The 26,558-nt window shown below is 38.6% G+C and overlaps 1 protein-coding gene across 4 annotated transcripts in view; it reads right to left on the reverse strand.

Annotated features, from left to right (window-relative positions):
* OTUD7A (OTU deubiquitinase 7A) overlaps nt 1–26,558 on the reverse strand; it is a 412,217-nt gene that overhangs the window by 52,497 nt on the left and 333,162 nt on the right. For all 4 annotated transcript variants that reach the window (XM_020968629.2, XM_020968633.2, XM_020968631.2 and 1 more), the window contains 2 exons: nt 23,358–23,485; nt 19,515–19,627 (listed from right to left, as the gene is read on the reverse strand). In XM_020968629.2, coding sequence (XP_020824288.1) covers nt 19,515–19,627; nt 23,358–23,485 — 241 coding nt within the window. The remainder of the gene's footprint in view (nt 1–19,514; nt 19,628–23,357; nt 23,486–26,558) is intronic.

Genomic DNA, 26,558 nt, shown 5'->3' on the forward strand with positions numbered 1-26,558 from the left:
TTTTCATAGTCAATATACAATAAGTACAATGGAATCTTGTATTTCTCTTTTCATCAACTGTGTGACTAGGAAGATGTAGTCTGCTCTAGGATATCATTCGCAAACTTTTCTATTCTCTCCTCAAACCTCCATCATGCATGTCTTCAATACATATTTATATTATTCTCATAAGGACTTTGTAGAGATGGAAAAGTAAGCATGTGGATGAGTAGTTACTGAAATTTCTCAGTTGCCCTTTTTGGGATAAGAATAAGGGCTGTAATTACCCCCTCTCTACCCCAGCCCCCAGGTCTTTAGTATTTTTTGCTCTCATTTATTTTGATTTGATCCCTCAGTATCCTGTCTCATTTCATACTCTCAAGTCATGCTTTCGGAGTTTTAAAAAAACCTTCCTCCTCTATATTCACTTGGTATTGAAGTCCCCAAATATTGATGTGTTGATTTAGAGTTTACTGAGTTTTTCACAGAATTTCTCTATATCTTTCTCATCTGCAACAGATGTAGCCTTCCAGATTAAGGACAGTTTTGTATTTGTATGAGAGATATATAAGGTTAACAACACAGAGAAAAAGACACAGTAGAGAACATTATTTCTTTTGAGGAAGAAGAAAAACATAGCTCAAAGGAACTCAGACTAGCTCCCATTTATGTACTGCTTTGAGGTTGGCAAAACTCTTTCCCCACAACAACCTTGTGAAGAAAGGAATACAAATATTGGCACTCTCATTTTACAAGTGGGAAACTCAGGGAGGGCCAGAGAGGTTAACTGATTTGCTCATTGTTGCATAGCTAGAAATTAGAGCTGAGGCTCATACCCAGGTCCTTTGAGGCCAGTATTCTCCATGATGCCTTAGAAAACCTTGATAATAAAGACAAAGGAATATTTCCAATAGTATACTTCAATAGAGAATAAACTATTTATAGAGTAGAGATATGCTTAGAAGTTATATAATAAATGGGGTGGGGTGGGGGCAGAGCAAGTAGTGGTAGTATCTACCGAAAAGCCAGCCCTCTTCCCTCTCTCTGGATGATGAAAGAAAAAAAGACGAACCCTAAGTTGATCATCAGAAAAGGCAGATTCTGGGTTGGTGTGTCTTACAGAGCTCACGTAGCAGAACATCCTAATCACTTACTAATCTCTGTGTTTCTATCATGGGGAAAGTCTTCAGGATCATGCAACTTTCAGACAATAGGAGTCAGTGATGTACATCATCTCAATCAAAGATGACAGGAATCCCCGAGTCTGTCCCAAAAGCATTGCTCTGACAGCAAACTTTAAATTTGTACCACAGCTTCCACCTGTCCCACAGTAAAAAGGGGAATAAAAACAAAAACTCCTAGATCAGTAAATATGGCTAATATGTAATGAGCAGACTTTACAGATTGAAAATGGATTTCTTTTCAGAGCAACACAAAATCTGCCTACTTTTGTCTGAGAGGTGAATAGTCAGGAGGAAAGCCCCAGATTGGATCCTACCTATTGTCAAAAGAGTGCTCTGTCCATAGCAACTGCTCTGAGGAGAATGGCTTTGGAACTTCCCAGAAAGCAATACAAAGAGAGGCAAGATGAACCCAGAGTGCCCTTCTTCAAAAAAATTATTATATAGCAATTTGTGACATTAGTGACTATCTAAGAAAGCATCCAAGTGATAGCTGGGAGTAGGTCTTATACAAGGGGAGGAGGCTTCATTGCAATGGATTGCTTTTTCAATTTTGATTTCCAAAGGTGGGGGTTTAGGGGCAGTAGGAATTCTATAGAAATTCAATTTGGAAAAAATCCTTTGCATTTTAAGGCATCTGGGGGAACCTCATTACAGAAGGCAACTTAAGTTGCTGAAATGTGTTCTGAGAACAGGAGGGTGAAGATGAAACAAACCCCTGAGTTTGCTCTCTTCTCCTGGTCTCTGGAAGTGGGTAGCCACAATGTTGAAATCAAAGTCTCTCAGATCCCCCAGTTGTTCTTGGCTTTTTTGGGGGGAGTGGAATGTAGAGTGATTGGGAAAGCAAAGCAAGCTTATGGAGAAGTTAGGCTGTAGTCACATGGCACTGAGACACTCAGAATGGGGGGGGGGGCTGACTGTTAAAATGCCAGTAGGGACAACAAGGAAGAATTCTTCCAGGATGCTGATAATAAGCAGCTCATCATGTGCTGCATTTATAATTCTAAATACACAAACTTTGTTTCCTTTAAGGAGAAGCATGCATTGACTTAGTGACATGTGGATCTGGAACAAAGAAAATGAGTTCAAATCCCACCTTAGACACTTAGGAACTGTGCTACCCATGACAAGTCACTTAACCTCTCTTGGCCTCAGTTTCCCATCTGTAAAATGAGGGGACTGGACTTACTGGCTTTGAAGGCCTCTTGCAACTCCAAACTGATGATTCTGCTATTCTATGCAGGGGATCATGTTAAGATTAAATACGCTTCCTTTCCCCATTTCCCCTTGCCTTTTTTCCCCTCCAGATTCCTGTATAAGAATTTGCTATTCTTTTTTTTTTTTAGGCAATTGGGATTAAATGACTTGCCCAGGGTCATACAGCTAATAAGTATCAAGTGTTTGGTCTGAGGCCAGGTTTGAACTCAGGTCCTCCTGACTTCAGGGCCGGGGCTCTATCCACTGTGCCACCTAGCTGTCCCAAGAATTTGCTATTCTTTATAACCAACATGCCAGGTACTGCTAGTGGAGCAAAGCTAGTAGCATTATGAGCTAGGGGGATGTCAGTACCAGCTGCCTCCAATCTTGATGACAAAAAAGAGAGTGACTTGAAGCCTGAAATTTACCCTCAGACATTTTGTGTTAGGATAGGACTGCCCTAAAATGAAGTGTTCAAGAAACATCAAAATGGAGCACAAAGTTACTTTTGGTAAGATTTAAAAAAAAAAACCATCCCTTTGGTTGTACTTTGTGCTTGTTACCTGCCAGCTTTTGGAATTTAATAAATAATCCTTTTGTGAATATTTTCCCCAAATGGATGCTACTGTATCCTCCTTCAAACCCTCCAAAGCTGAACTAGCTTAGGACACAATTTTGCTAGTGCTGGGGTGAGCAGCTAGTCATTTCCTTCCACATTTCCATTAGCTGATCTACCTTTTCTCATCAAAAGTAACCCGAACTCATTTTCCACATAGAGTGTAGGTGAAGGGTCTGCTCAAAAAAGCCTTAATATAATGGATGTTATGCTATATTCAGCAACAAGACAGGGTTCTAAGGGAGTAAGAAAACTCAATCTTTTTATAAGATTCAGATCCTTCAACAAACTTTAGGGGCTCTTATCATATGTTTATGATTTCTTCCTGTTTCTGCTGATGGAGGCTTTGGCTACTCAAGGCAAACTCAGAAGAAAAGCCCCTTGGCCAGCATATATCGCAAACTTGCCAACAAAGGCCAGGTTCTGGTAAATTTCTGATATCAGTCAGTGTAGCAATCTGCTATGCTGGCATCTTTCAGTAACTGCATAACCACAACTTTCCCTATAAAGAACCGACTTCACTTTATAGCTTAGAGACTTTGCATCATAAAACCATTTAGGGTTATAGCTATTCCTGCTGAAGGCCATAAAGATGAAATACTGGGTAAACTTTGCCAGCCAAACTACAGAACAAAGGGATAAAATAGGTGTAAGACGCATACAACAGAAAAAGGAGGCCTTTCTGGATCTGCCTAGCCTCCCCCAATTGCTAGCTCTCCCACACTCTTGAAATTACTTTCTATTTATTTATTATTTATCTGTCTCCATAGTAGAATCTAAGTTTCATTAAGGCAGACGTTATTTCATTTTTCTCTTTGTATCTCTAATACCCAGAACAGGGGTTCATACATAATGTCATTTAATTGATAATTATTTGTTGAAGAACAATGATGTTGAAAGAACAAAAGTAATGTGTTCCATCCAGACTACATAAAAACAGGATTCTCTTTCATCCATTCTTTTTCATACTAAATTCTCCAAAGGGGGGTTGTGTATCCCAGGGTTTGGTGGCACGATCTCAAGGGGTGTGTGATCAATTGAAGAGTAAGAAGATTGATAGCATCTTACCCATCACATGATAGCCAGTGGTGAGCTTGTCTCCAAGTACACTTTCCATCTATTGTAGTTCAAGATGCCCTCACTGACCCCCTCTCACCACTGGCCTCCTCTGCTTGTAAGCCCTTCCAGGTGACTATTATCTAACTAGAACTTGCTTGCTATGTAGGTAAAATTCCGTGCTTACTCCCACCACCCCTGTCCCATCAAGTTGTGTCTCCAGGGATGCAGTAGGCATACCTCAATACTTTTCATTTTTGGTGGGACAGAGTGAGTTAGTCATAGAGGAGAGGCTAGAAGGCCACTCATAGAGGAGGGATGGATTGTGATCTGCATCATAGTGCTCATTACATTTCTCCCCTCCCACACTACTCAAACCCAAATCTTTATTCTAAACTTCTTACATCACCATTCCTCCAGTCACCCAGGCCTTCAGTTTCAGTGTCATCCTCAATTCCACACTCTCTCTCACCCCATATATCAAATCAGTTGCTAAACAAAGCTTCCACTCCCATATGTCTGGTATCCATCCCTTTTTTACACTCACAGAGCTATCCCCTTTATTTTGGCCTTTATCACCTCTCACTTAAAGTATTGCAAAAGCGTTCTAATTTCTCTGTATTGCTTCAAATTAATTCTTCAATGTCAAGATAGCAGAAGGTCTCTAGTGGACCACCCCAGGAATCTGCAACTGGCCCTGTGCTCGATTTGAGTAAAGGTATGTAGACAGTAAATTGATCAGATCTGCAAATGATGCGGAACTGCGAGAGACAGAGTTAGGATCCAAAAGAATCTGGGAAACCTAGAGCTTGTCTCTGCTTTCAAGGAGTTTAGAGGCTGGTCAGAAAGAAGAAAGAGAATGGGCTAAGAAGAATTTGGAAAGGTACCACCACCACCACAGTGGGTGTGCTCATGCAAGGGAGAGACCATGTCTTGCCCCATGGCTCCCCTTGCCCCATGCTATCATCAGTATTTCATCCTCTGTCAAAGTCATTCAAGGTGATGGTAGTAAATGGGAGTCAGCCAGCAGAAGAGTGAGAACTGTGGCAGGGCCACTCACTTGAGATGTGTGATATCAAAATCATCAAAATGACATCAATTACCTATTTTACCTAACACTATGCTAGGCGCTATCCCCATAATACTACATAGACATAGATCCCATCTTCTAAGAGTTTACAGACTAAGAGCTCAATAGGTTACTTAAAAAACCCCCAACACTTTGAGTTACAAAACTTGGACCACTTCTACTATTTATCCTCCCACGGAAATGTGGCACAGCCTATTTCATAAACCACATTCCAGACATTGCTAAATGTTTCATGAAGGTCATTCCATCACTTAGAAATCCACAATTCCTTCTCTGAGGATAGGATTGAATGTTTGGAAAATCATAACCTCAAAAACTAGGCTTCTAAATAGGTCTCTATTCATGTTGTTTACTTGGGTGTCTGTCTCCCATCAGTCTCTAATTATGCTAGGTTCATCTGCACAAAGGAAAGCCTGGTAAAACAACATCTCAGGAAGAAAATACAGTATCCAAGGCTGGAAAGCCTATTCACAGAAATACCCAATTCAAATGTGAAAAAGAACTTGCTAGATGTGACTTCTCCTGGAGATAATTTTCTCTAAAGCATAGTCACTCTTCTCAAGGTAGAGCTCAGCTGTGTAGAGCAAATGTGTCAAAGAGAAATCCTGTGTGGATGGCCCCCATAACTAATTTGGCTTAGCTTTGGGAAGATAAGGAAATAGAAAAATCCTGGCATAGTGGAGTTACCCCACTGAGACATTCATCCCTATTTTGAAGTGCTAGAGTGTGGCTGGAGTTTCAGCAAAATATTATGTTACTCCATGATGGAAAAAACAAAACAAAACATTAGCATCAATAAGCCTAGGATATTAATTTTTTTTTTCATTTTCACAACACAATACTCCACCATGGAATTTTATTAGAATGTCTTTTTTCTTTCTGTTTGTTTATGGGGGTAGAGGTGAGGGAGGTAAGAAAATCCATGTTCAAATTCAACTGCTGACACTAGCTGAGGAAACCTGAGTAGGTCATTAAACCTGTGTTCTTCAGGCAGCTCCCTAGAACTTATCTAAGATGTTGAATTCTCCTCTCTTTTGTACCTCATGCCCATCTCATCTCCCTTCTTAGAAGCCCTCTCTTCTTTCAAAACTCTGCTCTTAGGATACTTTCCACTTGGGTCCATAGAGAAACAGGAAGTGACTTGAAATAAGGCTTGTTCTGACTTCTAAACCAATATTCTTTCTATTGTGTGGGGGAATGGAAAGAGAATTTAACTGAAAAGACCTGGGTTTGAATCCTAATTTTGATACTTACTACCTGTATAACTATGGGCAAGCCACTAACTCTCCACTGATCCAGTTTTCTCATTTGTAAAATGGGGAACTGATACCTACTTCTCTTGTACCTACCTTTCAGGCTGTAAAAATCTTAATGCACTGTATATATAGGTTCCATTATTAATTTGGGGTTTTCTTGGCAAAGATACTGGAGTTGTTTGCCATTTCCCTCTCCAATTCATTTTACATATGAAGAAACTGAGGCAAATAAGGTTAAGTTACTTGCCCAGGGTCCCACAGCTAGTAAGTATCTCAGGCTAGATTTGAACTCACAAAGAGGAGTCTTCCTGACTCCAGGCCCAATACTCTATCTATCCACTGTGCCACCTAGCTGCCCACCTATAATTAATATCCATCGATAGTTATCAATTAGGTTATCTCTTGAAGCTAAAAATTCAGGAATCAAATGAATATGCTACTTAATGTTATACAATCCACAACTGAAATTAAATTCAAATTAATTCATCTTTGTTTGTAGAAAACATACCTGAAAGTTTCTTGAGTATTTTTTGTTTCTTTCTGTTCTGTTAGTAAAATTCCTTGGACCCTTTAGCATCTTTATTGTTCTGAATGCATCTACTGCTTTCTTTCCTTTTTATTTCCAAATCTTAACTATTTTACTCCTAACTTTTAACAAAAGGCTATTGAAACTTTTCTTTGCTATGTAGATAGAGGCAGGTAGCACATCCTCAATTCTGTATCTTTCAACCAAGTGCCAATCTCTATGTTAGGCATGAATTTACTTATTCAGTTAAATCCCAGGGAGGGGAAGTGGCCTAACTTCTCTCTTAGGTTCCCCAACATTCTTCTTTTTCTTTTCTTTTCTCTTTTTTAGGGTAAATATGTTGTAAGACATTAAACTCAGGTATAAAAATCATTGCAAACTTTGAGGAAGTTTCAGTGCTTCCCTAGACTAGTGAGAGTCTTCCTTCAACCAAGACAGATGGTAACCTGTCCACACCTATCGTCTCATGTAACTCTTGTATATATTATATGGGATCATAGATTTCGGTCTGGAAGGAAGTCCAGATGTTGTCTGGCCTTTAATTTATAGATGAGAAATTGATAACAAGAAAGGGAAAGTGACCTGTCCTTAGTCAATAAGCCGCAAAAGTGTGATTTGAAATCAGATTCTCTAATTCCAAATCTAGTCTCTATCCACATCCCCCCATTCCCCACTACAACATACTGTCTTTCTGTGAGCTTCCTTAAAGGATCCTCTCAATGCACTGGTGACTTGCTCCTGATTCTTTTAATATTTTGTGAATTCCAGTGAAAGCCTTAGCCATCCATCTGTTATCTGTCCTTTGCCATCTAGTACAATCTTCAATAAATCCATAATATAGTCAGTGAACATTAATGGGGTACAATACAGTACCTAATTAATAGTGACTTTGTAAGGCATACACTTCTCAGATTTGCTTGAGTGTTTATATTTGTGTGTATATACATGCAATTTCTTTATTTTTTCTTTCTTTTTTTGTTAACTTGTACACTCAAAATTCAATTCAGAGCAACATTAGAGTTACCTACATATTAGTCCTATGTGGAGTAAAATAGACTATTTTGATGTGGGAAGTCTAGAAAAAATGTAGCAGCCTGGGTTCAAAACACAATAGGTAGATGGCACAGTTAAGTTCTACTCTCTAGATTTCCAAACCAACTATTTATTACTATCCCATGGTATTCATTTAAACAAAATGTTTTTCCTTGCATAGAAACATTAAGATGAAGGAAGATGCTATTTGCATCTAGAGGAAGAACCTGAGAAACAGAAGTATGTATTGAATGGTTTTATGTATGTATATACACTCACATATACATACACACATATTTGTGTCTAATAGTAGCCGTCTCTAGGATGGGGGGGGAGGGAAGAAAAAAGGGAAAAAAAGAAACTTACGTAATGACTTTATTATGTATTTAAAAGGAATAGCAAGTTGTACATAATAGATTTGTAGTTTCATGTGCAATCTTTTTTCCGTTTTACTGTTATGAAAATACTTGCTTTATTTCATAAATTAAAAAATAAAAAAAGCAATCTAATTAAACAAAAAAAAATTCAACAATGTCCAGTCAATTTACAATCAGGCAGCTAGGGAGCAGCTGATTGGACCTTTGGCGAATCAATCGACCTATGCTTCAGTGTCCTTAACTGTAAAGTGAGGATAATAATAACACCTACCTCACATGGCTATTGTGAGGATTAGATGAAATAATATTTATAAAACACTTAATAATAGTGTTTGGCATACAGTAGGTACTATATAAATGCTGGAGAAGAAGGAAAAAGGGAGGGAAAGGGGGGAAGGAAGAAAGGAAGAAAAGGAGAAAGGGAGGGAAGGAGGAAGAAAGAGGAATTAGAAAGAAAGAAAGATGAGGAAGAGGAGAAGAAAGAAGAAGAAGAAATGAAGAAAATGATGATGACTGGTCTGGAATGATGAAATCTACAAATACTCCACAGCCCTAGCTATTTGGAAAAATGACAGGAAGAAATGAATTAATAGTCCTTGAATAACTGAGAATTCAATATCTGTATATGCATTTTAAGAGTCTGACTTTAAAAAAATGAGACATTTATTAAGCACTTAGTGTAAAACACTGGGATAGGTGTTAGGGGGAAAATGCAAAATGAATAAAATGTTGTCCCTGGCCTCCAGGAACATGCAATCTACAGGTCCACAAATAACTATAACACAAAACATTATATAACAACTGCACATGAGAGGTACAAAGTGCTCTGGGATATCCAAGGGAAAAGAAAAACATCTGGCAACACCATGTGCATAAAGTGAAAAGGTTTGCCTATACATTGACAAAGCAGCTGTATTTGGAGAATGATGTAGATTCAGTCTACCATTTATAAGGGCTAAAATTTAAAATGTCTCTCGCCTGAACCATTGCCTGAAGTCTGATAAGAAAAAACAGAAAATATGGCCCCATTACTAAAAGAAACTTCCTGAGAAGTGGTAGCAAGGATTGAGTAAGCAACTATAATTGTCACTATCATAAAAAAGTCAAAGCTTTCTGTCCGATTTTCTCTCTACAGCTTGTGAAGTTGGGGCAAAGGAGTTCAATATTTAGTGAAGAGAGAATATGACTTTTTTCCTCATTTCAAATCAGTCATCCTCTATACTGTTATGAAGATGTTGCATTCTCAACACTGTGTGTGCTGCTCTTTTTCTGCATTTGTTTTGTTTCCATACATTTATATTCTTTTATTGGTGGTTGAGCTAGAAAGGACTTTAGAGGTCCAGCCACCTCATTTTACTGAGAAAGAAACTGAGGGTCGGAGAAGGGAAGGGACGTTTCCAAGGTCAAACAGGTAGTAAGTAGAAGAGCTTGAATTCCAACAAGGTAGGCCTTCCTGACCTCACATCCAATACTCTTTTTATTCCACTACTTGTGTTCATCTTTATTATTTCTAATATTATATCGTAATTGACTTTCTTTAATTTTAGCTATAAATTTAATTTTGATTATGCAATTTGTAGCTATAGTAAGAATGAATGATTGTTATAAGGAAAGAAACAGAGGTATAACTCTGCTTAATGTTTCTAATTAGATCTGTGAAGACAGAATATTAGGTGAAACAACATTGGAGGCAATTAGTTCAATCAGAATAATTTTTTAAATATCATAAGAACATTATAGTTAAATTTTGTAACTTTATGGTAGGGTTTGACTGTGTTGTATGAAGAGCTGTTTCTGCATGAAACAAAGTTACGATGGCCTACTTTAGGAATAATTATATAGGATACAATTCTGTTAAAGCTTTTGAGTAATATTGAGCCCTGTTGTATCTCACTTTTAAGAGAACTGATTTCCTTTCCCAATCTCTCTTAATTCTAGTTCCTTCCCTCTATTCATTATTTCCTTTTTATCTTGTATATAACTTTTTTGTACATTGTTGCTTCCATGTTATCTCCCTCATTAGACTGTTAGTTTCTTCTTGAGAATGGGAACTGTCCTTTGCCTTTCTATGTATCCCAGCCCTTAGCACAGTGCTTGGCACACAGTAGGTGCTTAATAAATTCCTACTGCTTGCCTGACAAATAGCGGGTCCCCAGACCTAGTGACCCATGGCAGCAATTACTCTTTGATTTCAAGTCCCTGTGAAGAGTCCAAGTCTTTGGTACAATTTCTGCCTAGGACTTCAGATACAAAACAACCACTCTGAGTTCTTATGGCAATAGATACAAAGATAGTATGTACCCCAGGTATCAACAGTATCACACAAAGAAATGAAACAACCATACATAAGGGGCCGGTGAATACTAATCCACACACTTGGAAAATTGGTATCACCTCATGAATGTTGATAAGCCATGAATACTTATTGCAGGCTAAGAGGGATGCTGACCTGCTTCAAGGACTGGTATTTAGGACACATCATTGTATTTAGGGGCCTAGATTTAAATTGTGGTTCAGCTTCTTCTGACCTATAATGACCTTGATAATCATTTAACCGCTCCTCATCTGTCAAATGCAGGAATAGGGAAGCAAACAGGGTGATCTGTGAGATACTTCTAGCATGTGTGTGTGTGTGTGTGTGTGTGTGTGTGTGTGTATAAGAGATTCCATGATCCTAATGAGAGAGCTGTGAGGGGAGACATTTAAGATTATACTAAACTGTGAATTTTCTCCAATAAAGATGCATTTATGATGTGTGTATATGAATCCGGCTTTTCAGGCTGTGAAAGACTAAAGAGTCTATAAGACAGGTAATATTTGGCAGCCACAACATTTTATTGCTTAAAATAGTTCTGTAAAAAAAATTCAACACATTTTTATTTACTAAATCAGCCTCACATCGTCTCCTATACTTTGTACCATGTTGCGGCTCACAAAATACTTGGCAATTGACTGATAAAACCCCTTCATCCTTTAGAGGTGCAGAAATATTTGAAATGATGTAAGAGGCATTATATTACGGGGAATTTTGAGGACATGAAGATATTTTGGGAAAGTACTTCCAAACTTCTCTACAAGATGACAAATTTTTCACATCAAAAGAATTCTTTAGAAGTATTTACTTTTTATTCTTTTTGGTGCTAATGAGGCTGACAATTTCCTTGGCTTATGTGATAATTTGGACTTTAAATCTCTAGCTGCCAGAGTTCCTTTTACAGACATGTGCACTTCTTTTAGGTTACCTGATGGCTTTATCTTTGACAAAGTATGGTGCCTTGCAAAGTACACTGGTCAAGGAATCAAGATATCTAGGATTTAGGCTTAGTTTGTTCTCTGGAATCCTTTTACCCTCTGAGGTGGCAGTTGGCACAGTGGACAGTGTGTTGGACCCAGAGTGAGGAAACCTGAGTTCCAATCTAGCCTTAAATATTTGCTACCTGTGTGACCCTGCTCAAGTCATTTAACCACCATCTGTCTCAGTTTCTTAATCTGTAAAATTAGGATCACAATAGGACTATCTCTCAGGGCTGTTGTGAGAGTCAAATGAGATGATACTTATAAATCACTTTGAAAACCTTAAAGTGCTATATAAATACTTTAAAATAATTTCTAGCTTTGCCATTTCCTAATTGTGTCACCTTGGACAAGTCACTTAGCATCTCTGGGTTTCATTTTCCTAATCTTTCAACTAAGGTTATTGGACAAAATGATTTAGAAGGCCCAAATTCTATGACGCGAGATGCACTTAGCATAAGAAGCCACCCATAGTTCTTGTTTGTAAGGCATCTAGTTCCTGAGGCTGGACAAAACTCATTCTCTTGAAGTAAATACATAGGTGTTTTTTTTTTAAATAAAGCACTGAGAATTCTTCCCTTAGCCCTTATCTTGCCTTTTTCTTGTGACCTACCTTCAGAATAAAGGAAAAGAGAGACAGGATGTGCATTTTTGTGAGGTTCTACCTGATTTCAATCCTGGTACCCTTGTGAGGCTGCATGAATCATTCAATTAATGCACACTCAGGAGTGAAGGAAGAGCTATTTTCTTATTTGTTTCATTTTGCTTCCTTCCTGTGTTATAGATCACACTCCCCCTCTGTATGTGCTGTGGCAATAGTAGTTAGCCTTGCACATTCAGGAAAGGGCAGCAAAGGAACTTCATAAACTTAGTTGATACTCAAGAAAAACAAAACAAAAACGAGACTCATGAAGTTCAACGGTCACACATTTCTAAGGCGATGAAGTTCAAAAGTGTATCTTTCAGAGGTTCCTCTGAAGGTGCTTCATATGTTTCACCTCATTTTGGCACCAAAGGAAATGAACTCATTTTCATTTTACAAGTTGGTGAGAAGGAGGCCAGAAGAAATCCAGCAAGCTCATTATGTTGCCGCATGTCTGCCCTCTGCTGCTCCCGCTTCCCCACCCCCTCATGCCACAAGCGATGCTGGTATCTTTGATGTTTTAGGAAGCATGTTTGCCAAGTTAAGTTTAATGAATCTGTTTTCTATTGTGTTATAATCTAAATTGGAAGCTGATGCTTTAAATCGTCATTTTTTCCCCCCAGATCTTTGTTAGGTTCCTGAACTGTGTTTATAATTTAGTCAAGAGGAATGAGTCCATAACATATTTATTATTCACAATTGTTTGTCAGGGTTAGACCGTCCTCTGCTCTGGATGCCTGTCCTTAGTCTCATGGCCCAGACCAGGTTTAGAGAAGTTTCTGGCCTACTTTTCTTTAAACGAACAATGGAAGCGTATCCTAGGCTTCAGTTCCATCCTATATTTGCCCTGCCTATGGATGATGTGTATTGGTCAGCACGTCATTGAAGGAGGTTAAGCTTATATAGTTTCACTTCCACTGACCATCTGGCTTCCTTAATAATTCATCTGGTCCCATTAAGAGACAAATCAAGAGTTGAGGTGCCAGTTGGGGACAGAATGTATCAGTAATCAACAGAATTTGCCATAGTAGAAACAAAGATGTAAGCACAGTATTGGACTTAGGTGCAAATAGGTCTAGAGAGACAAATGATACTGGTCTGTCTGCATTAAGAAATCCTTAGTTTGACATCAAGAGGTTAAAAACCAAAGAATTTTATGAAGCATTCCATGAGGGAGTCACTTTTATTTCCTTTTTCTTTTATTAAAAGTCTGACTAATAACAACATTGAACATAATTGCAATTGGGGCACCTTAATGTTTAAGAAATGTCTTTCCCTGATATATTATACCCTTTACTTTCTCTAACTTCTCCTGATATTTTTCCATATTGGAAATTAAGAGACAGATGAAGGAAGAAATTTGGTTTCTAACAAACAACCTCACTGGGTCAAACTAACAGTCTGTCCAGTTCAATCTATGGTCTCTTGACAGTTGCATGACAAGAATAGGCAAACTACAGCCCAACAGCTAAATCTGGCCTGCTTCCGGTGCCCTAAATACAATTTTATTTTGAAAAGTTAAAAAAAAAAGAACATTAGTAGCTTGCTGCTTTACAAAAACAGGTGTTGGGCCAGATTTGGCCTATAGGGCTAGAGTTTGCCAACTCCTGCACTGCAGGATGGTTTGCAGTTCTACCCAATGTCATCTCTTTAAAGATCAGGTATACACAACCAACAGTCAATCATCCAACATGCATTTCTTAAGCCCTTTCTATGTGCCAGGTGCTATGCTGGTGATACACGATAAGCCCTGCCTTCAATGAACTTACATTCTAATGGTGGAAGAAAATACATAAAAAGGAAGCTGAAAAGATGGGGCTGGAGGAGGGAAAGGGAAAAGATCAGGGATTAGAAGAGGTACCCAAGCCTAAATTTGTAGAATAAATGATAACTGGTCTTGGCCCATAACCAAAATGAAGGTTCCAGAAAGAACCCATCAATGAGAGAAGGGACAAACAGAAAGAGAATTAGAAGGCAGTAGGGGCAAGGTGTCTAAGTCCAGAGAATCAAGGGTGAATAGTCTGAAGCCCTTTGCCAAAATGAAGCTTCTGGGAACACCCATAAGTCCCTCAATTATGGATAGATAGTAGGCATGAATCCATGAATTTATTTAAATTCTTTTTGAATGCAAGTACAACATATTTTCAGCCTATTCCTTTTGCTGAGAGTCCATAAATTTCCATCCACTAGATCAAGTGGTACTTCCTTTTATTTGAACTTCATCTCCTAACTTCATTGTTTTTCATATTTTCAGTTTCAGTATTTTGTAGTTGTAGGATTTTGGTGAGCAATTCCACCTTAAACCTATTAAATTTTATGAATTTACAAATGACAATCATATCCACCTAGCCAATCCCCTACTTTGTCTTTCCAGATTGAAGTATTATTATTATCATTACTTTAGCATACCCTGACTGAGAAGTCCCTCCATTGCTTTGACTAAGTTGTCCTTCTTTGGACTTTTAGTACCATTATGTCCTTCATGAATTACAACAACCAGAATGAGCACAGAATATCCTTTGTTGGCACCCAATGGTTTCTAATAAAGATTTTCCATTTGATTTTCAGTTTCTTTTCTAATAAAAATTTTTGGCTTTTTTTGTCACTGGAGAAGTACCTTGGACTGATGTCTTCTGGGAACAATCTAAGAGCTAGTAAGGATAACAGCCGGCATTATATAGTACTTTGAGGTTTATAAAGCCATCTATAGTATGTGGCATTTTCACATATTTTCTACATTACCTATGGTGACTGATCATAAATGATAACCTCTCATCTTATAACTATAGTTTGTATTATATGCATTTTAACTATGCCTGGTCACAGGCAGTTAGGTGGTGGGGTGAATAGAGTGCTGGGCCTGAAGTTAAGAAAACCCAATGGCTTCCTGAGTTCAAATCCAACCCCAGACACTTAATAGCTGTGTGACCCTGTGTAAGTCACTTAACCCTGTTTGCCTCAGTTTTCTCATCTGTAAAATGAGCTAGAGAAGGAAACGACAAACCACGCTAGTAACTTCGCCAAGAAAACCCCAAATGGGGTCATGAAAAGTCAAACACGATTGAACAATGACTGAAATACCTGGTCATACTGAACTTTACCTGCTACTTCTCTATCTACTCCACTAGAACATAAGCCCCTTAAAAATACAAAGTGTTCCATTCTTTGTCTCTGTATCTCTCGGGCCTATCAGAGTTTCTGAAATATAGTAGGTACTTAATAAATGCATGGTGACTTATTTGATTGATTGATTCCTATTCACACTATATCAGAAGACTTTTATGAGATTTTTCCACTACTGGGTTGACAGGAGAGCCCCAAAAGTCTAGTGTTGCATATGTATTTAAGGATTTCTGATGAACATCTTCCAGATAATTTGTTAAAATGCCAAATAATACTGGTTCTTGCTCTAATCTCTCAATAACTATATAATTTACAGCACTCTGTAGGGGAAAGTGTCTGCTTTTTGATAATGTCTTTTATTTTTTCTTCAGTAAAAAAAGCATTTCACCAAATCACAAAATAATGCAATATTCCGAAATAACCTTTGGTATAGAATCCTTTTAAAAGCTTTTTGAGGGTCTAAATGACTATCAGAGAAGGCAAACCTACAATAATACAAATGTACTTAATTATGAGAATGTTTTGATCATCCTCAGAAATAAACTGGAATACTAGAATAAAGAAAGGTAAAGAATGTTAGATCTAGAAGGGACCTTATAAATAGTCTAAACCAATACTCTTATTTTACAAGTGAGGAATTGAAGTCTACAGATGGGAAGTGACTTTACCAAGATCACACAGTGAGCTAATGACAAAGCCAGCAGGAGACCCTGGTTCTTTCAATTTCCACTCCAATGTACTACTTTCATTGTATGCTGTCACATTCTTCACTGATACGCTTTGAAGCATAAGTTAACCTTGAAATCTCATGACAAGTGCTTCTGTGAATAACTTTTAAAAGTAGGATTTCAACTTTCATGGATCATTTTTTTTTAAACACGGCTTGCATCATCTTAACCAAGTGAAGTAACCCAAACTTGATTTTTTGGTTTCACTGTAATTCATTTTAAACTTAAAATGAAATAAATGCTCATTAAAAATATAATAAACAGATCAAACACTGAGAGTTCCCCTAGAATAATCTCTGTTAATGAAAATGTGGCAGTAAGTAGCCATCATCTTGCTTTATTATGCCACATGTGAGACCAATAATGCAACACAGACATCCACCCCATGGAGCCAGAATCGCAGGCATGTGCCTGTTTTTATTGTCCAATTAATTACAGAGACTTCTTTCTCTGTTTCTGCTGAGTAGAGGTTTTCTACCCAGTGACCAGAATGAGCTGTAATCTTGGAGAGAAAGCCAAGAGAAAAATGGCCTATAGGGTAGAAGAAATCATTCATCTGCCCTAATCTCCATGTCTGCAGTGAAAATGAGACTCCAAAAAAGTAAGCATTTTTGAAGGAAGAAGACACAGTCTAGGAGTTTGCAATGCACACTGGATTCATGTCATCCTTTCCTCTCCTTTAAATGAGGATAAATTGGTATTTTCCTAAATGTGCAGCAGAATGTTAGGAAATCCTTTCTAAATGTTAAAGGCTTTACATTGGTCTCACATTGAGAAACTTAAACAAAAAAAACCCCAAAACTTTTTTAGTAACTTGTGAGCTTTAATGACTATCAAAAATAGGCCCTTGTCTTCCTGTGCCTGGTATAATTCTTCTAATGAGCAGGATACTCTGCCACTCCATATTATAAAATGGGAATGGTGCAGGCTCTGTGTCTGCCATGGATTCCCAGGAGCATCGATGGGCCAATATTTTCAAGCATCCTGAACTTTGAAGACATGCTTGGAACACTGCAGTTCAGCTTAGTCTGCTCTCTGGAGACTCTTTACCATCTGATTGCTTACCTGGCAGAATGTTGAGAGCATGGGGAAATACCTCACCACTACCTATGTCAATGAAGAGTTAACATGAACTTATAAGAACAGTTTTAGAACACTTGTAATCTGGGAGCTACAAAGCCAGATACGTAGAAGGGGGAAAACACCCCATTACAACTAGATATTTTTAAAAGGAATTTAATATTAACTTGATTCTCCACTTTGCACCAAACAACTTTCAAATTTGAGTTTGGAATCCTTCTAGGTAATGGGCTCTCAAATCATAGTTTCCCAGGGAGGAACTGATGTCGGGAACATTTACTTCTGAAGCCATGGTGTCCTTGACAGACCCTTAACTTTGGGTCCATGAGTTTGTGTTTTTGAAGACATTTTGATAACTATTTCAATTAAATTGGTTTCCTTTGTAATCTTGTGTATTTTATTCTGTGTATTTAAAACTATCATTCTGAGAAAGGGTCTATAACCTGCCATAAGAGGTAAAGTTTCCATAGCCTGACAGGCAGGTCAAAAAAGAATTAACAATTAAGAAGAATTTAAAATCAAACTAAGAATCTGTGCTCCATGTGGAAACCATTTTCTGTGGTTTATTAGAACTGAGCCAACTAAAGGTGTTACAGCGATTAGAGTGCTGGACCTGGAGTCAGGAAGACATGTTTGTGAGTTCAAATCCAGCCTCAGATACTTCCTAGCTGTGTGACCCTGAGCTAGTCACTTAACCCTGTTTACTTCAGTTTCCTCATGTGTAAAATGAGCTGGAGAAGGAAAGGGCAAATCACTCCAGTATCTTTGTCAAGAAAACCCCAAATGGGGTCATGAAGAGTCAGACACAACTGAAAAATGATCTAACTACAACAAAAACAATTAATGTTCAATATTCTGCACTACTATGATTATGTCCCTAAACCCCACACACTGTATGTAGATGCCTTGTTTCTGGCAAGCAACCATTCTTTCCTCCTTCTGCCTAAGATTATGCTTTTCTTAGGGTACTTATTTATTTACAAAGGAAAAGACTACCTTTAAAAATAACAGAAATAAGGTTTCATTAGTTAAAAAAAAGGCATCTAAAAGACTTCTACCTAGCAATCAGACCAGAGGGCTCACAGCCTTTTAAATGATCCAAATTAGTTACTATTTCCTCAAGCAGATTGGTTGGCCATGATTTTCCCCCTAGGTCTCAGAACATTCTGTTTCTGTATGATTTAAAAAAAGAAAAGAGAAGGGTGTCTTGTCCTTTTGAATACTATCCTGATTCGGAATTAACATAGCCAGACACTGTGGACAAAATTCATACATCTGGGTCATACATCTGGGCCATTCCTAGCTAATCCAGAAAGCTCTTGATTAATGGTGTACTTTTCATGCTTTACCCATATCTTCTCTAGAGAAGTAGCTGTTATGTTTCTGCTTCGAGGAGATGATATCACATGGCTCTGGATACACTACTCCAAGAACCAACAGTACATAATTCCAAGCAGTATATAATGCTCAAATTGCACCAGAATGTATTCCCTCTCCAATCCCCAAAAGACCCTTCTTTTTTTTTCTTCCTTTTTTTTTTTTAAATCACTTCCTTACTACTGTGTTTCACATTATTATGGCTAGTTTTGGGGCTTAATTCTTTTGAGTTCTTAGTTTTATTTTACTTTAATCTTAAAATTAAGTAAATGCTCTCTATAAAATAAAGGAATCCAGTATTAAAAGTTCCCCTAGAAGAAACTCCATTAAGAAAAACTAGAGCAGTAAGTCATTATGTTCTTTCACATGTCACCCTCCAGGCCTGCAACTTGGCCATGCCCATTTTCTTTCTGCCCTTCTCCGTTGGTTGTATATTGTTTTTCCTTGTCAGACATCAGAGGAAGAGCAGGAGAGGGAAAGATGATTCATGAGCACTATATGCCAATGTCTTTGAAATAAACATGTTGAGAATGGGCAAAAGGCTCTTCTAAACATCTGCTTCCCCTTAGGTTTCAACAACAACTCCAAAGCTAGACTTTGGTTGGGACTGGAGAAAAGGTGGGCTTCAGTGACCCTCATCTATATCATGACTTGATGCTCCAGCATTAACTCTGGATGTGGGCTTAGTAGATTGCCAGGAATTCTAGGTGACTTTAGGAGAGTGGTATTGTCATGACACATTTTGCGGTAGTCAAGGAAACCATAAATTCACATGCATGCAATCCTACGTATAGATATACACACATACAGGCAGAATATAGAATGCTATGACATTAAGATAATTAAATAGACTAGAACAAATTGCAAGTAGGCATTGTTCTGTAGATCTCTGGCTTTAGAAAATGCATTCTAGCAGCTAAATGATGTCAATAATAAGCTACTGAAAGAGTGTAACTTACCCACCACCGGTGCCTCCATTTTTGCTGAAATGAGTTCGAGGTTCACTGGATGCCAGCTTCAAGAGCTCATTCCACTCTCGCTCCCACTCTTCTTCAGTATAAACTAACCCTGACTAAGGAAAAGGAAAGTGTATGTTTTAGGAGATGCAATTGAAGCAGATTGGCAGTGGCCACCTCAGCCCTAGCACTTGCTGAAGGGAATAGAGGCTGGTACAGCAGAATGGCTAGGGCACTGGGCTTGCAGTCCAGAAGATGTAGGTTCAAATTCTGCCTCTGATACTTTTGGGTTGTATGGCCCTAGGAAAGCATTTGCCATCTGTTTCTTCATCTGTCAAATGAGGGGTTTGGAGCTGATGGCTTCTAAGGTCCCTTTAAGTTCAAATCTATGATCCTGTAAAACTGCTATAGGAAGCAATTACAAACATTGCCTTTGGAATATCTTGGTCCATTTTGAAACACAGGCACTGGTAAAGGTAAAAGGGTCTTTGGTAGTGACTGCATGTTTATAGCTGTCTCTGTTTTATTTTTCTCCTTTGCTGCTGGTAAAATATTTTGTAAAAAAAAAAATCTTGAATCTACACTATTTGCTGCAAAGAGTTTTCAAGCAATAAGGAATCTGACCTTAGGCAGCCTTGAGGGCAGGATATGGTCTAATAATAACTCACAGGTTGTTCTAGTTTGAGGTATCTCATTAAATCTTAAATGGGTCCAAGATGGACTATGTTGAAATAATAAGCAGTTTCTTATTCTAGAAAAGTCAAATCCAGGTTCTACTATGAAATCACTCTGTATAACAGGAATAGAACATTTGGCATGACAACTGAATAACTCAGAATGGAAACAAACAGCTTTTCCCCAAGTTATAGTCCTTCTTGATTCTTTTCTCTAAGCCATCCAGTCTTTATATTTATATAATTCTTCTGGAGCAGGAAGGAGGTTTTTTTCCCTCTCTATTGTGCAGAAGGGGAAACTGAGGCCCACAGAGGGAAATCAATGTACCCAGGGCAACACAGCAAAGAGCCTCCTTACCTTGGAAGGGAACCCTGGCAATTATTTGGTTTTAAATGGCTATATTGCCTTGCCATAAAATATGTACAACTATAACAAGTGAGATAAATTCTGCCCATCCTTCCAATCTAGGTTTAAAAGCTGACCAGCAACAAAAAGACTAGCTAATATGTATGTAGTGCATTCTAATTTCTAAATAATTTGCTTGTAAATGGGAGTTCTTTGTAGAATTGGTTTCAAATCTTTTCTGGACAGAATCAGTATTTTGTTTTTTCTAAACTAGTGAATGAACTAAGAAGTCCCAAATGAGAGCATTTGGCAATGTGCTTTTTCATCTCTCTCTCCCTTCTTAAAGGAGTAGAGATTCTCTAATCACACTTCCTCTTATATTTTCATTTCATTTTCTACATTTTCTTCCATTTGAATATAAATTCCATGATGGCAGGGATCATGTCAACTTTTTTGTACCATTCCCTCTATTCTTCACACAATGTTTTGGACACAATATTTATAAAATGTTTCTTGAATGAATGAAAAACAAAATAAAAAATAATCCATCTTTGGACTGGTTTTAGGGAAACCTTTGTGTGGCCTTTTAGCCTTTAGAATAGGAAATGCTATTATCATTAACCAACAAAAATTATAATTTCACCAGCCGTAATTATAGTGTATAGGCCACCACGTGGTACAATGCATGGAGTGGCAGGCCTGGAGTCAGGAAGAGTTATCTTCTTAAGTCCAAATATGGCCTCAGACACTTACTAGCTGTGTGACCCTGGGCAAGTCAGTTAACCTTGTTTGCTTCAATTTCCTCAGCTGTAAAATGAGCTGGAGAAGGCAATGGCAAACCATTCTAGTGTCTTTGCTAAGAAAACCCCAAATAAGATGACAAAGAGTAAAAAACTACTGAAAATGACTCAACAACAATAATAATTACAGTGTATGTATAATGTGACTAATGTCCATAAGTTATTATAAATACATAAGGTAAGACCCCTTTCCATATCTTCCTTCTTTATAGATTTCATGGAATATTGATTTAGTCAGATTTTTTCACTGAAAGTAAATTATTTTAGTTGAAGGTTGCAAAAGTATTTATTAGTATTTTATTCATAAGGCTAATTGTTATTTTTTAAGCCTTCCTTTGATGTGCCAAGAGATCTTATTAGGGAAATTAAACAAATAACCCATTAAGTTAAGAAGGGCTATAAAAAACTCAGTTTATTAACTTGGTGATTATTGATAGTATTAACTAAGGCACATGCATACATACATACACACATACATACATACAAACATAGATGTATTCTTTCTAGCCCTCAAAAAGTCATGCCCAGTCAAAACCCAGTGATAATAATGATAGTAATCATAAAATACATCATTTTCCAGTGTTTTCTGCTTTCCTCCCAACAACTCTATGGAAGTATTATCATTCATATTTTCAGAGGAAGAAACATCAGAAACTTCTCAGTTTCAGAAGAGCTAAGTCACTTAAGTTACTCATTGAATAAAGGGCAGAACTAAGACTTGGGCCTTGGTCTTCTGAGAGAACAGAATTACTGAGTCTGGAATTCTTTACACTAAGCCGCATTGTACTCAATACATACTTGTTAAGGAAATTAATTTTTTTTTCGGGGAGATAACAAAAAGCGAAAATCTTATCCAAAACTAAGACACTAATTCCCTTAGTGATAATAGAATACTCTTTAGGGCATATGCCCTAAGGACCTCTCCAAGTAGGGAAGTTTTTAGTGCATTCACCCTAAGCCCATTGATTTTGGGGGGGGGAGGGGGCACTCCACACTGCTCACTTCTAGATAGTGACTCAGGGAGACTCTATCCAGGGAGGAGGTAGCTCTGGCAGCTGGTGCTAAGTATGACCCCAGGTACATAGGTATCAACTAAAACCATAAACTCTTCCACTGTCATAGTCCTAGGGCTGTTTCTATGTACTGTATACTCCTCAGACTCCTTTGTGAGTATCTTTCCCCCTTCAAAGCTGCCCTTGACTTAGCCTGTTATAAAAACGTTGGCAGGGGAGGGCCCGCACACAGTAGGATTTGTCATGGTTCCTGCACTCTACTCAGGGATAGTCTCATTCACTAAGCAAGAAGAAGGAAAACTAAGAACCTGAGAGCTGCTCCCCCCCAAAAAAAGTGCATGTGTGTGGGGACTCTTCCAAAGCTTGCTCAGGTAGAAAACACAAGGGGAAAGTGGAGAAAGTACCTGGCTTTAGAGGAAATAATTGGTGGAATGCAAATACCTCCTATGGACCAGAGAATTTACTGCCCAACAAGGTTCCAAGTTGAAGAATCAGAATAATTCAAGGTTCCCTTTCAGATCTGTAACCAATTGGTCACTTGGCTCTTTCCAGCTGGACAGAGGTAAAAAAAAAGTGGCTGAGATTTATCATTTCTAGTCTAAACAAAAAGGTCAAAGATGGCAGTGAGACGCAGCTCTCCTGGGGGATGTGCTTCCCAACAGTTTCTCCATTACCCACTAAGAACTCTGGAGCAGCTGGCAGGGCTGCCCTGAAATTTACCTCCTTTTGCCAGAGGCTCTTCTTGCTCTTGACATTTCTGTTGTGGTGTTTGAACATGTTCTCTCCTCGGTGCGTTGAAACTGAAGCTTTAATATTCTACTGCAGCAATTTTAGCTTGGCACCCACAAAGATGGAACACTGACTTATGTGACCAGCCCCTGGGGCCCGTATTCTGAGCTCCATTACACCCAGCCCTGCTGCCAGTCAGGAAGACATGAATTGGCTGTCACTCATGGCTTACTGGATGGTAAGATTAGGGCCAGGGTTTTAAAAACATGTCAGTGAGTACAAACCTCCTTATTCTGCTGGGTCTGTTGCCACCTCCACCTCCGCTTCAATGCTTCCCTTTCGGCTCCACTCCTCATCATGGTGTAGAGAGCCTTCCGCAAAACCAGGTCCCGGTCATGAAATCCCCACATGCCTATGGAGCAGAGGTATACTTGTGATGAGGGGGGCAGAGAGTGGGAAATGAAGAAGGAGCTGCAAAAACTATTAAGATCATGCCCAACACAGCCTTCCTATTTCTGCAGGGATAAAAACAATTTTGTTAATTAATTGCCAAATTCTCCTCATTAGCTAATGATTCTCTTTCATTATTTCTAAGCTCTCCTAATGGAACCCATTAGTGTAAACAGACTAATGAAGAAAAATGTGACCTTTTAAGCGAGCTGATAGCCTAGCTTAAAAAACAACAACAAAAATCTATCACCACCTCAGTCTCTATGAATCTATTGGCAACTAGCTCTCAGCTGACTTCAGCTTTACTACAAGGAACCAAATAGGTCTTGGGTTTAGCTTAGAAATAACATTTGTGCTGTGTAGGTATGAGGAGGAATTGGAGATAACAATAGACCCCTTTGGACATCACTGAACCAATGACATTTACTCTCATAAGTTTTCAAGTACAGCCAATGAGAACAGCAATGGAGCAAAGTTTTAATCAAGAGAATAACATGGCTGATGACAAGAGTCCTAACGATAGGGGTGTCTGTTTCCCATGGGCATCTGCTTGCCCCTAGGAGTAGGTTTTATAGTAATCAACAAGGTCTCAGTCTACCAGGCTAAGTACATATTCAGGGCCATAGAAAATTTTGAGCGTTGAGGTGGCAGCAGTTGTTCTCTGAGAAACAGGCCTTGGATTGACCCTTAGCATACACAAATGATGTATAAAGGAACCAAGATTTTGTTGGCATAGGGAACCACAGGCACGGGAATTCTAACTTGTCTGTGACCCAATAGATATTCCTCGGAAACTGGGCACTTGAGGTTAAGTGACTTGCCAGTAAGTAACAGAGGCATGATTTAAATAGTGAGCTCCTTTATTCCAAGCTCACTGTTCTATCTACTATGCTGCACTGATTCTACTCTTGATAGTGTATCTGGTACAAATAAAACAGCCTATCTGTATACTCCTTTAAAATTAATTGGATCTGTCACATGGGTTCTCCTTTAACAATCCTGGTCATTTGTCACTTTGATATTTCAACATGAAAAGAAAACAAACCATTCAAAATAAAAAACGGTCATGAACTTGAGGCAGCATTACTCTATATAGATTTTCCTGGGACCTGCTGTACTTCCTGGTGATCAATGCACCAATCTTTCTCAATGTAAAACCTTCCATTATAATTGAAACTAAGTCCTAACTCCCATTCTCTTACTAACCACTTCACTTTCTCTCTCTCCCTTCCCCCACCATGTTGGCCCTTGCTTCCAAGTGACCAGGGGCACAAGAGCTCTATTCACTTTGAGTAGTATGTCCAGTAGGATGTCCAGAGGATGCTTAATACAAAGCAAACTGGAATAATCAGAGGCAAAGTCCATCAACCAATCCAATCTGTGCCCTAGTCCACATGAGACCTAAGGGGAAGTGGATAAGGTCACCTGTAGTTTCCACCTTGAGCTCAAGACAAAGCATTATGTCTATAGCTTCACATTGATGTGATGGTTTTGTGGGAAAGAGAGCTTTCTTTAATGAAATTCTATGTTGGATCAAAAATTACTGTCCTTAATAATGTCTCTCACATCTATGTTCCATTTTCATTGTAATTACTGTAGACTAGGCTCTCATCATTTCAGGCCTAGACATGCTCAAGTCTCCTAAATGGATTTGTCACTCCCAGTTTCTCTCTGACCTCTTCGATCTATTTTTCAGTGTTGACAACTAACCTTCCAAAGACTGCTCCGCCACGACCTTAAATCTTTTCCTGTTGCCTGAAGATGAAATGCTAATTCAATTGACCGATACTTACTAAGTGCCTGTTATATGCAAAGAAATGTGGTAAGGGATCCAAAGACAATAATGACATAATTTTCTTTGAAGAACTTACATTTTCTATTGGGGGTAGGAAGAATGTAAACATAGAAGATACATGTCAGCATAATATAAGGTAGGGTTTCTATTATGTGCATACATGTAAGTATATTAAAAGGTAGAGTATATGTATGTGTGTGTGTGTGTGTGTGTGTGTGTGTGTGTGTATTATCTAAATCTAAATATAAGGTAGGGAATGATGGGGAAAAGAATGTAACTAAACCAACTGCCTCAGGAAAATGTGAGGAGAGAAAACATTGAAAGGTGAAAACAGAGGGGAAGAGTCCAAGGGTTCACAGAGAAGGACATACTTGAGTTGGATCTTGAAGAAAGATGTGGATTTGGAAAAGCCAAGATGAGGAAGAAGTGCATTCCTGGCAATGGAGGCCCAATGCAAACACGTAGAAGCAGATGATAGCATCTTGAATTCAAGGAATAGGTTGCTTGGGATTTTTTGAAGAAGAGCCTAATTTAAAAAAAGTTTGGCAAGATGGTGGAGTACAGGCTGGGATACAAATGAATTCTTCCAATATTCCTGTCCAAACAACTTTGAAATAATGCCCTCCAGGGCCAACGAAAGATCCAAAAGAGATATTTTTCCAGCCTAAGACAACTTAAGAGGTCCACAGGAGAGATCTGTAACACTTCAGTGGGTGCAGGCCCTGAGCATGGCAGGAGCATCAGCAGTAGGTCTTGAAGGTACTATAAAAGTAGCACCAGCAGCTTCTGAAGCTCTCAGCTCAGAGATGGTAAGGAGGGTTTTGGTCAGAAAGAGATTACAGAGGACCCTTTGCTGGCATTAGTTGCAGCTGGTGCTGACTGCCAACTCTATTACCCATAAGCAAATTTTGAATCCTAGTTCCAGGACAGAGAGGAATGTTTATGATCCATTACAGGGGAGCAGGGGCCCTGGTCACAGTTCCAGGGCCAAGAAGAACACTAGCACTTACAGCTACATGATAGCAGGGGATTTGGTCACAGTTCCAGAGCTAAGAGGGACACTATACTTGAGGCTGCAGGGGGGCAGGGGCCCTTCTTGGGTAAAGACCAGAGCACAGACCAGGAAAGCAGTGACCACACCTCTCCCAGGACAGCATCACCTTGGGAGCACTGAAAACTTGCCAACCCCTCAAAACTAGCTCTGAAAACAGTAGCATGAAAACAAATATGAGGCTTGGCA

The sequence above is a fragment of the Phascolarctos cinereus genome, unplaced genomic scaffold (genome assembly GCF_003287225.1).
Source record: "Phascolarctos cinereus isolate Bilbo 61053 unplaced genomic scaffold, phaCin_HiC Scaffold_3;HRSCAF=262, whole genome shotgun sequence".
NCBI classification, from domain to species: domain Eukaryota; kingdom Metazoa; phylum Chordata; class Mammalia; order Diprotodontia; family Phascolarctidae; genus Phascolarctos; species Phascolarctos cinereus.